Consider the following 12,924-nt stretch of genomic DNA (forward strand, 5'->3'; position numbering starts at 1 on the left):
TAAAATCAAGCTATGCACAAAAACACGCTCCCAAAGCACTTTAATTCAGCAGTGAAAGTTGAATTTGTTCAGTCGATACACAGGGACATGGCACAGAGGAAACGGCAGGAGCAGTGTGAAATCATCTGAGCTTTTAACCCACCTCCAGTACAAGCTCTGTATTGAATGAAGTGTTGAGAAGTGTTAAGCTGTGTGATGACAGGCCAAAGGATCTGCTGCCCGATGCCAGAGCGTTCTCGTATGACATGGCAGTGCAGTACATTAATTACAGTCTCAGAGAAGAGCTGCTAACAGCATTGCAGTGCCTATGTCACTCACTGTCAGGACCTGCTATTTGGCCATCTTTTGGAAATGGTAAAGGGATACAAGCAGCAAACTACCAACCATGGCATCCAAAGGCTCTCTGTGGCGTGCAAAAGCATTTCTACTATTCAGTCCGTCATTAGCTGCACCTTAATTTACCCCATTATAAAAGTTTAGTTAAAGCAAAAAAAGGAGGCATGAAGATTTAACATTTTCTTGTTTACAGAAAAACTCTCTTCCAAAGGCAGTGTAGCCAGACCTTTGTGTAAAAGATTTAAAATATAAAGGCAAGAATCTGGAGACTGCTCAGTGTTGACTCCAGAGCTTTGGAGTAGTTTCTCTTTTACACATAAGGGTGTGTCAAATAGCCTGCTGGTAAACATTAATCCAACATGAAGAGTCAGCAGAATTGCTTGCTGAGCTACAGATTTCAATGCAAATTATTGCATTATGTTTGCTATGAAGAAGCATCTGCAGTAGCTTGTCAGAACCGAATTGAAAAGAAATTAAGATTTTAGGTTCAACTTAGCGTTTCCTTCATTGCAGGACAAATTTGAAAAAAAGTGGACAACTTAGCATACATAAGCAAATATGTTTACACACCCAGCTCGATCCAGTTTTACACTGCACAAAGTGTTTTATGCACAGTAGTATTCATTTCACAACACAACACAAACTCACCTTGTGAAGAGGGAGAACGAGGAAAGCACCACCACCGCTGGCCTCAATAATTATGGCAACAAACTTGGGGTTGACTGCACAGAAGGCGCTGTCCCACGTAACCCTTGAAACCCGGATATCATCGTAGCATTGGTCATTTTTCACCGCCTGGCCAAAGACGTGACGGAATTTGCTCTGTCGTACAACTCGTCTCATATCTGCAGCAAGTACAGAGAGAATTGTAAGCAAAATATTGACACATTTGCTAAAACAAATTGGTCATAAATTATGACCGGTAAAAACAAGGTTGCAGATACATGGCACACAGTGAAACATTTCAGACCTTAAAGTCTAATTTCAGCAAGTCCGAGAACAGAAAGTAAATAAATTTGTTTTCTGGAAATCCTACTTTTGCAGGTGTTTGATTCTCTTATTTTGCAGGTATTTTGCAACTAAACATCACTTCTTAACTACTTAAATGGTGTCCCTAGAACATCTTGGAATGTCTGTTTTCCACATACTGCACTTTAAACGTAATATATATTGGTATATGTTGTAAATGTATGACATTCTATTTTTTTTTAAGGTGGATGATTAAATTAAGGTGTACAATCATGATGACGCAGTAACATCCCATCTGGACAGCAATATTTACATGTAATGTTACATGTAATAACACATTCTAGGGAACATTGCAAAGAAAACACTCATCTCTTTAAAAGAAAAAAAAAAAAAGATGGAAAAACAAACCTACTTCATGATATCTTATACACTGTTTTCACAATATAGTTGTTTTTCTGCTCCAATATTCCATGGTGCCATGTGTTAAAAATCTGAAATACCAAGAGCGTTTTTTTCCGATGGAACAGGAACAGCAAAGGCCACTTCCAGAGGATAGGACATACCCAATCCAAACAAAAACATTCTGTGTTTGTTTCAGTGAGGTTCTTCACTTGTACAACAATCCGCTGGCAGACATGAATGATTTGGGAAAACATCCTCATTCAACCCCTTAATTCCCTGTGGTCTGCTTACAACAACAGCCAATGTCCAAAGATAATGGAAAACCTGCCAGCCTCAGATTTAAAAAAAAAAAAAAAAGGAACCAGGTCTAACATCACCTTGCATACTGACAGAGGAAAAATGTCTTAAATGTGACTGATGTTGTAAAGCTATTCAAAAATTTTTTTTTGGATACAATACGTGAAAAAACAATGTTTTCTGGCCTGAAGCACCGTGACTGAAGCACAGCACAGGATGCGGGACATGTTTTGAAGGTATTTTTCTTTTGTGTGAGTGGGTGTGTGTCAGACTGTGGCCAAAGAGATAAAATGTCTGGTTTGTTAATCCTTTTAAAAGATGAAAAAGCTGGGATGGTCAAGAACTTATAAAACAACCACCTACTGGTATTTGTGCAAGACAGGCCTCAAGTTTCCTCACCAAACTTAAACCAGTCCATGAGCCAGGTTGGTTGTTTACTAGTGCAATAAAAACAAATGTTTTTCCAGACACGATGAATGATCTTTATTTGTAATCGTGATTACAATATTGATCAAAATAATCGTGATTATTATTTTGGTCATAATTGGGCCAACCTAGTAGCTGCAAGGCTAGCAGCTAGCTTTCTGGTATCTCTGTTTACCATTTGCCACAGAGACATTTTTCTCTCTGTGTTTAAGGTGGATGCCCCATGGCTGACGCCTTGGTTTTTTTCCTTTTGATGACAATTAGTCATCTTGCAAAACCAGAAAAAAAGATAAGCTCATTACAACACAAATGAAAATAAAAGCATCAACTCAAGAAAGTGAAACTAAGCAAACACGAGATGACATGCATAAAATGACAATGGGCCAGAACATGAACCTGGGCCTGCTGCAAGAGCGTCTACAACCTCCTACGAGTATGAAATCTCAACATAGGCCATTATCAATGCATACTGAATCTTACTGAGCATTGCATGTACACATAGGAATATATTCTGAAAGTACAACACTAAAATGCTTAATGGGTTTACTAAGAGTTTTGCAGGGTTCAACAAACAGCACACAGGAACTAGGAAGGTAGCTTCATTCTACAGAAGCCTTGAACTGGCCAATATCTTGTTAGATTTCTGTGGTGTTGCAGAAATCCCAGTTATAATGAGTAAACAGTTACTCCCAAAAAACAATAGTAAATGTAACTTAAATAATTCAGTTCAATTAAATACTATTGCCCATTACTCATTTTCAGACATGTGACTGGGTTGTGATGCACGGTAAAAACCTTCAGACATATTATAAAAAAAAAAAATGAAAGGACTTTTGGAGGATAAACTTTACTTATTAAATGACCCCTTTTTGAGTTTTAAACTTCAATTATCCAGCACTTATTTTACAAAAAATAAGTGCCTGGCAGAAAAAAAAAAGAGCAGAGAGAAAAGGAGAGGCATGAACCTCACGGTTTCCTGACTCTGATGTGCAGAGACAGAAAGGCAACCTCAAACCCAGAAAAACAGGAGTGGAACAGGGCAAGCTTAACAGGTTTTAGAATCATTTCTGGATTCAACAACAATATACCCAACTCTTACCCAATATCTCTGCTTTAAAATGGACTGGTAGTCTAGTTATGTTTATCACACCCACATCAGTAGAAGACGTTGAACATGTTGAGCAAACTGAAGATCTGACTTTCTTTAAGTCTTTTCATAATTTTCATTTTCCATTTCACAAGGATCCACTGGAGTATCTGAAAGTATATTTGTGATGTTTTCAACTGACAGTTGAAATGGGATTCAGTCCTTTACTGGTGCAGATTGTATCTCTGTTGTGGTGTCTAGTTCTGGCTGTGGCTACTTTAAATTGCACTTGCAGTCTACATTCAACTGTCGCCATAAGCTTTTCTCAAATGCTGCCATTCAGAAAATAAAGAGATTTGCATTTTGAGCTAAACAGCGAGATTACCGAGTGAATGAGTCCATTTAAAACCATCATTGCACTCTGATCACTTGGACTCTGTAAAATCCAATATCTAAAAAGTTTTTAAGATGAAAATAAATTGTTCCAAAACTTAAAGGATTTCTATTAAAAAAAAATCAACTTTACTGACAATGCCGACTGCTGCCTTCCATCAAACCAGGGAAATTTTGGTTAACTCCAACATTGCAAAGAACAACAGTTCAAAATCAGTTTATTAAGTGATCAAGTTTAGCCATTATGGCAGAATGCCACCCCTTTTACATTTATTATAGTAGGAGCAGGCACCATTTGCTCCAAGATTCATCTCAGTAGATAAATACTTAGAGGGAACCACTTCTCAAGAACATGTCAAATTTCTACTGATATTTTGTAAAACAAATAAAAAAAACCCATCCCAAATAATTACCTTCTAAGGGGGAAATGTTTAACAGCTCTGCCTCAAACAGGGGACATTTAAGACTGCCTTTCTTTGCCACAATAAATCATGTTCACACTCCAAATACAGCATGAACCACCTCATTCTGTCAACAATCATTTGAACTTCAGCATCTCATTGATGGGACACATGCATAGTGTTATTAAACTGCTAATATTTTCTATTCCCTCAACCTGATGAAAATACAGCAGGTGATACTTGTGCTGAGTGGAAACTCTGGAAAACAATTAGACATGTTGACCTACTTGACTTTACACAAGATGATAGCTGCTGCCATAATATACAATATATCAAGGTCTAAACATATATTCTATTTTGACTGTGAAAGCTGAAAGGGATGGGTCATTGTAAGCAGTGGGCAATGCCCATACACACAAAAAGACTTGACTTTTGTCAATGACACTTCTTAGGCTTTCAATTTTCCTTTTTGTTGGAGTGCAAAATTGTCACTGATGCAACTGCTGAGTGACATATGATGTAACAATAAATTTTAGCCACAAACCAGGATGATATGATGAGAAATACAAAAGGTCAGCAGACTGTGTATAGAATTTTGTAAAACTAAAAAGAAAAAATCTGCAACAATTCATCAATGACCCATTTTACAATACAAGAATATACAAATATGACCCAAAATTTGTGGATTTGAAATAACATAAAATGCCAATGTTTATTAACCTGGTCTCATTTGTGACATTCACCACAACCTCATGGCTGTCTTATCTGGACCCCTTTACCTTGAAAAGGGACTATTTGAGACTTCATGAAGCATCCAAGTTCCACAAAACAAAAAAATCAGGCCAATGAAAGTACTTCATCTTATATTTCACACTTCTTCTGAATGCTGGTTCTTCATTTCACTTTGCTGCTTTCCTGTTAATGTCCTGTTGGTAGCTGGATCACACTGATAAAGCTACCAATGCCTGCTGACATCTGGCTTTGAAGTGCAGAGTAATTAATCGTATGTCAAATGACTGCATTAGTCCTTGCTGTAAACAGCATGAGTTCTGAGTAAACGCATGCTTATTTTCAGTAATGATGCAGTTGTCTAAGAGCAAGATTGAAAACACATCACATGTTTATTAACACAAATAAACTTCAATGCTCTGAGACTGACAATAATTTGAGAGAAAAAAACACCAACAAACATAAAGATTATGTTAAGACCTAAGAGCAGTGATGATAAGTGTGCCAGTGCTGACAATTTAAAAGGGTTTAGTCTGCCTGTTGCTAAACATGCACATTGCGCGCACGCACGCACGCACACGCACGCACGCACGCACGCACGCACGCACACACACACAAAAGTGAGCTCACATACATATTGAGGGTTCTGTAATTAATTTAATTTCTGTGACTTTTTTTTACCAATTGTCACAGAATTGTTTCCCACATTTTGCAACCCATGCCACCTCTCTTCCCCCGCAACACATTCCTACGACATCACCTCAGCACTCTCCACAGTTGCTGCCCATTGGCTTTTGTCACAAAGACCAGTTGAGACGCCACCTCAGTCCCCTTCCTGTAATCAACACCACAGACTACTGCTGAAATCAAATATCAGCAATATTTTGCAACAATGAGTTAAGATGCTGTCTTCACCTATATCCAGCCCCATGACCATGCAATATGCAATCTGATCTTTAGATACTACTATGGACATTTGACACCAGTTTTTCAACGAATGTTGATGTATTTTTTCAGAGAAACTTGAGGGATGTGTAAAAGAAGAGGTGCACTGACATTCTAGGTAGTCATTTAATGATTGAATCCTAGCACCCTGAATCATAATCGAATCATGAAGTACATCAGATGGTACATCCCTACTGAACATGATTTAAGCTGTACTTCAGTTTCTGTAATGAGCCTTAAGACTAAATCTTAAAATGCTTATCTACTTAAGTCCTGACTTAATAGGGATCGCTTTAAAATAATACAAATTAATCACAACAGGAAAAGCTCTAATTTTTATAAGTATATGTATCAAGTTACAGTTGTATCAAAAGCTGTGTAAATAGGTTTCTGCCCAGGTCCTTTATACTAGTGTTCCTAAATGCCAATCCATCTGATAGTAGTCTAAAAGAAGAGGGGAAACAGTGCAAAGCAGTTGCCTCCTCTTCCTGATCAGCTACTTCCCCTCCCCGAGGAGTAATGCATAAAAACACAGCTCCACTTCAGCAGATGTCTGGAGATTGTGGCAGAAAATCCAAAGCGTAATTCTGTGTTGTCCGACTGGGAACCTAACACTACATAGCATTTCCAAAACAAAATCCACTCAATTTTTAAGTTGTGAATTTGCATTCTTACTGAATGGGAGAAAGATGAGTCTTAAATAACATCTCAGACCAACAAGGCTGGGAACAATCTCAGGACATGTTGAAACAATGAAAACTTTCGGGGGGGGAAGCAGGCCAAACTGAACAAATTCTAAAATTCTTTTCACAGGATGTAAAATACCGTAGAAGAAAATTACAAACAAAAAAAATTCACCACAGTCCATTATCTGCAGCACTTGACTGAAAATAACACCCTCTCTCAACTTAGCTTAGTTTCCTTGTGCTTCCTGACCCATTTCCTTAGTCCACCAAGTCAAATGCAGACAGGCTGCACACTTGTGAAGACATTTTACTGCAGCACAAGCACAGGATGATGCATCTGGAATGGTTAAAAAGAAAAATCCAAACACAGCTGTACTACTGTTGACCCAGGGTACTCCGTCAGCCTTCACCTGCTCAGCAACCCCCAGAAAGAGTTGCTGAGGAAAACTTCTTCAGCCAATTACTTGTGTGGCTGAGTAACCTACTTCACCACAGGGGTCAAATATGCAAGAAATGTTGCCCTCTTAGCACACTAACCACAGTCATTACAAATCAAATTACCCCATTGTCATGAGCAAGCAAATGTATCCATGGTGGCATTCACACAAAATGACTATTTGGGACTTCATCCAACTCTGGTGCTTCACTGAAGAGATCATTTCTGACTGCCAAATGAACAATTAATTATCTCCCTACAACATTAATCAGTGGATCAATTTCCATTAACTTGATTGTTTTATAAAACTCACACCAAAAACTACTCCACATCAAGCCAAAACTTAAATCTAACAGGGGAGGTTACCTGTTCATAGTTGGGTCAATTCAAACATGCAGTCCTTCACTACTGGGTTTCAACTACTGAAATTGGAGACTACATTTTTTGGACCATAACTGAATGCAATATGCATCTAACATATTATAGAATAAACCTATGCAACCTTGCTTATTCAAGTATTGTACTTCCCCTCACTTGTATCCCTCACTGAGCAGACATTTTATTTACAACGAACATGGCCTCACAGAAGAAAGCATTTTAGAAATGAGTTGCTTTATAAGTCAAACAAATCAACAATTAATGTAGTATTTTGATTTGTTTTGGGCATGATTGAACCAGATTTTAAAAATAAGCTGTTGACGATCTAGTTTTAAACACCTATCATTCACTGGAAACCACATTTCTAAAGAGGATTTGTGTCTCTCCGGCCACCGTCATTGATAAAACAAAAACAACTACTACATGCATGTTTTGTGGTGTTTCATACAAACAATACTCCACGTGTTATGTCCTAAGAATCAGAGGCAGCCGTGGACGCACTAATCAATGCAGCCGGGAAAGGCACAAAGAAATCAGTGACGATTTCTATACTAAGGACCATTTCCTCCCTTTATCCTTCATAACACTGTGTGTTACTGGGTCAAGTCTGAACCTCGCAATAAATGAACATTTACGATATTCAATCTTTATTTTAATTTTATTAAGCAGTAACCTTTGCTCTGCGAAAATGGAAGTGTTTACTAGTGGACTATTTTCTGTGTATAAGCCATTGTTCAGTTTGAATATAATGCTATGGGCCAGGGCGCGGTTGAGCTGACTGCACCTCCGTCTATGTGGATGTATCGGAGATAAGTTTTCCTGCCGCACTACGGTTAGCTACCCCACCCCGCTCAATAACGTTCAACAGCGCATTTCATCTTCCTGACTTGTCCGTGAAGCCCATCCAATAACGGAGGGAATAAAAACACTGATTACAAATTTCCATTTATAGATGAGGAATAACGACAAGGTTATAGATGAGGAACTTCTTAACTCTGCCAGATAACTGCCATTGAAGGCTAATGCTAGCTGAGAAACAGTAGACATTACAGACTATCCCGATTCATTTTAGCTAGCGCATGCACTTTCGTGTCTGGACTGCTGTGGTTGGGTGGGTAAACAAAGAGCTTCTTTTACCCACGTATGATGGCAAAATACACTAAATATGTAATAAGCCACCTACCTTCTAAGAGGAAAATAAAAAATACTCCCGAAAATCTAATGATAGATCCAAGACAACCCAACGCGTATCCCAATTTATTCTTCCCACTGCTGGAGCCGCTGCTGTGCTGACACAATCTGGTCTGTGTGCTCTTTCCCCTCTCTCCCGCAAGCCCGCCCCATTGCTTTTTTTTAACCAGTCACGTTTGGATCGGCTACCTTTGACAGAAAGGTCTTAAAGCCAATCAGGTGTACTTTATGGATGAATGGGCAGGGCTTTACTTTTCCTTCCAGGATAACATTAGCTGTAAATGATCATTAATGTGTCATGAAGTCATTCAATAATGAGCTGTTAGGTTGAGGCGCCCTCTTTATGTTTTCATTAGAAACTATTATCTGAATATTTTGCAAACTGTTAGTATTTATTTAGAACTATTTATTTAGTTAGAAAAACATAACTGGACAATGAATTCATTAACAGCATATATATTCTCGCCTTAGACTGATAAAGTAAAATTACTGAGTTATTTGCCAGCATTTGGAAGCAATTAATGCCAGGAAAAATCATAATATGACATCAGGGTGATGCAGAGACTATTAGATAATATGGTATTTGATTTCTTTTAAAGATTGCTTCTGATGCCTATGAAAAAAATTAACTTTTGTGATTAGTAAGGTCTGTAAGGCAGCAACAACATGAAAGTGCTAATTATTTCAGATATCAAATGATTATATTAAAACTGTACTTGATTTTTTTTTTCTTTTTTTCGAAAGAACACTCTGTACCCCGAGTACAATACAGCACCACAAGATGGCAATATTTTGCAAATCTAAACTGAGGCAGAGATCTGACAACAGGAAACAGCTGCAGGCCATCATCCAGTCTGTTCTTCTAGCTAAAGGCTTCTAGATAAAGGGTGATGCCTGTGTTTGTGGTCAGTCTGGCAGCCCCATTTTTCATGACTCATGTACCAGGAAAGCAGACTTCTGTATTTTTTTCCACAACAAATTGCTCACTAGATGATTTATCAGCTACTTAGTTATCACAAATGCATTCTGTGCTAATTGCAAGAACTTATAGGACAGTGTAATATGTACAGAGCAGCACACACTTCTTAAGCACTTTCAGTTTTCACTAATTACGTAGAGTTACTAAGGAGGGATTTGATGAGGTCTAACTTATTCAGCAGCATCGCATCAAAGACATCAAAGTGCAACCAGATCATTCATTCATTCATTCATTTTCCTAACCACTTAGTCCAATGAAGGATCGCAGGGAAGCTGGAGCCTCTCCCAGCAGTCTTTAGGCGAAAGGCAGGGTACACCCTGGACAGGTAGCCAGTCCATCGCAGAGCCACACAGAGACAAACAACCGCTCATTCCTAAGGGCAATTTAAAGTAACCAATTAACCTAACATGCATGTGTTTGGATGGTGGGAGGAAGCTGGAGTACCCGGAGAGAACCCACGCATACACAGGGAGAACATGCAAACTCCACACAGAAAGGCCACTGTCAAAACCTCGGCCTAGCCAAGGAAGGAACCAGCGACCTTCTTGCCGTGAGGCCACAGCGCTAATCACTATGTCACCATGCACCCTGCAACCAGATCAATAAAAACTATATTCACTGACAAAACAAAAAAGGTTTAAAAAAAAAGTTTTGACCTCCACAGAGTCATTCATTCATTTTCCTGACCGCTTAATCCAATTCAGGGTCGCAGGGAAGCCAGAGCCTATCCCAGCTGTCTTTGGGTGAAACCTCCACAAAGTCCTCATCACAAATTATGATCAAATGAGGTGTGGATTAGAAAATCCAGAAACAATGAAAAGCTTTAATACTATGAAGAACTTCAGCCGAGTTGTGTTCTGTCTGGAACAACTTCAGTTTACTTCAGTTTGGTTTAAAAGAAAATATCAGAAGTATTTAGTGCATCACACCATAAGTGATTTCACTGCTGTGATAAAACAGATTTTGATGCCCTTACCTCTCCTCACAGATGGCTTCCTTTCAACTGCCTTGTCTGGGGATTTCTGAGCAGCATCAAAAGCCGCCTTCATCTGTGCCACCTTCACAGACTGGCCCTGCTCGTCAGTTTTGACTTCCGCTGGCTTTGGCCGGTCGTGGTTCTGCAGCTTTTCATGCATCTGGATAGTTTCCTTTATAAGCTCTGAGACAGGCCTAGATTTAGGTGTACTCTGGGATTTGTCTCTCAATTGCACACTTTCATCTCGCTCTTTGCAAGGTTTTCCATCCAACTGATCCGAGACTTCATTTTCATAGTTAAGTGTCAGACTCTGAAAATCCTGCTTCATGTTGGGTGAGAACTGATGGCTTTCTTCTGTGATATCTGTCTTGCCTGCAACTACATCTGCACCAGCATCCTCAGCTGGTGCAGCAGTGTCCTCATGGCTCTCTTTTACCACCTGTCTCTTCACAGACTGAGTATCTGCTCCATTAGGGACAGACATTTTGTCATCAGTGTCACTCTCTCTTGAAGGTGTTCCTTTAATATTGGTGTCTCTATTCTCAGTAGTAAACATTTGGCACAAATCCGCAGCTTCCCCATAAGTATTTGTGGGGCAGGACTCCACATGAAACTCTGTGGATGGTGCAGATTCTTCAGAGATCACACCCTTCACCTCACATGACATTTTTTCATGTGAAACAGCTGATTGTAAGTTGTCTGAGGGTATGCTTTCAGAGTGGCCTATATTTGTCTTTATCGCCTCATCTGCCTTGACTGTAGCATCTATTGAGTTGATGTTCTCATCTCTGGAAGAATGTGATTTTAGTGAGCTCTCACACATAGCATAGCCAATCGCTGCAGGCTGACAACAAAGTAGATCTGAGCTTGAATTGTGAGCACCATCTCCCTGTTTCTGGTCTTGCTCCTTATTGTATGAGTCACTTGTTGCAATGCTTGCATCGGATTGTTTGTTTAAAACCATCTCGGTGTTATTTTCTAGCTGATCATTCTGATCACTAGATGCTGCTGATGCTGTTTCCATTTCCTCGGGAATGAATGTCATGTCCTTACAGTTCATATCAACTTCTTTTATTACAGACAGAGATGGCGTTGCCTCCATTCGATTTCTTCTCAGTAGTTTCTCTAAAATGGAGCTGGGTTCGATGGACAAGGCGGTATTTGATGGTGAATCTGAGAATGTGGTTTCATCTTCTCTTGCTGAGTCCAGTGATGGATTCTGCTCCTTTAACTCCCTCTGATCACCTGGGTCAGCGACCCTTACTTTTGATGAAAGGTAGTCCTTCAAGTCGTGGTTTTCATCAGATGTTAGTATTTCTTTCTTTATATTAGTCTCTGTTATGTCTTTTGGGGATCCATAGTGAATGGTATCCCTCTTGTCTAATAAAGACTCTTTCTGCTGACTGTTTTTCAAAGGATGTAGGAATTTAGCTGGAGGCAGTTCCTTCCTCTCACTCAAGTAGCCTGCTGCTCCTGCACAGAACTTAATATCCTTTTTGTCAGCTTCAGCCATCAAGGTCTCATTCAGATCTTGAACAAATAGCAACTCACTTCCTATATGAGCTCCACATGTGTAGCTCTCCGGCACTGCAAAATCCAGTCCAGAGTTGTCAGAAGGGCTTGCATCCTCTGAGTTTTCATTTACTCCTGGGAGGATTTCTTCAGCCTTGTGCTCCATCTTGACCTCTGAAGATGCTGGAAGCTGCTTCACGATTTTCTTTCTGTCTTGGTTGATGTGACTGAACAGCCTGTGTGTTCTTTCAAGCCTCTCAGTTCCTGAGCTGCTCTTGTGGTTCTTGTCTGCCTCATGTAGAACCAGTGGAGCAGTCCTGCCTTCTTCTCTTCCACCTCCACCCTCTTTTTCCGTAGCTCCTCCTTGACCAACCTCCCTCTTGCTTAAATCTATGTGCTTCTCATTAAAAGGTGTTGTTGGCTCATAGCACTCATCCAGACCCTGCAAGTCTGGCAAGGCTGATTTTTCCTGGGTTTTACCAGCCTCCTCCTCCTTGCATGTGATTTCTTCATCCATGACATCACCTGCTTGACTGTCCACAGCTCCAAAGCTGTGGCTAAGACTTGTCTCCTCCAGTTCTTCATTGAGGACCTGTTCTCCATCTTCAACTTTGTCCTGGTTCTGCCCCATATTGGTCTGCAGAGAAGGACATGATGTTAACCTTACAAGAAAAGATCAGCTGTCCCACATGTCTGGAATCTAAAACCTGAAAGTTTTTTTCCAAGGATCATGGCTGATCTTTACTTCACCAGAACTTCTATTATTCTGTATATACTCTCT

General features: G+C 39.6%; 1 protein-coding gene across 1 annotated transcript in view; it reads right to left on the reverse strand.

Moving 5' to 3' along the window:
• Nucleotides 1-8,787, reverse strand: part of coro1ca (coronin, actin binding protein, 1Ca) — a 29,818-nt gene extending 21,031 nt beyond the window's left edge. Inside the window, exons 1-2 of the mRNA XM_079251884.1 lie at nt 8,669-8,787; nt 985-1,181 (exon numbers count right to left, since the gene is read on the reverse strand). Coding sequence (XP_079108010.1) covers nt 985-1,179 — 195 coding nt within the window. The 5' untranslated portion in view covers nt 1,180-1,181; nt 8,669-8,787. The remainder of the gene's footprint in view (nt 1-984; nt 1,182-8,668) is intronic.
• Between the last annotated feature and the right edge of the window lie 4,137 nt (nt 8,788-12,924).

Source organism: Telmatherina bonti (genome assembly GCF_933228915.1).
Source record: "Telmatherina bonti genome assembly, chromosome: 13".
Lineage (NCBI taxonomy): Eukaryota > Metazoa > Chordata > Actinopteri > Atheriniformes > Telmatherinidae > Telmatherina > Telmatherina bonti.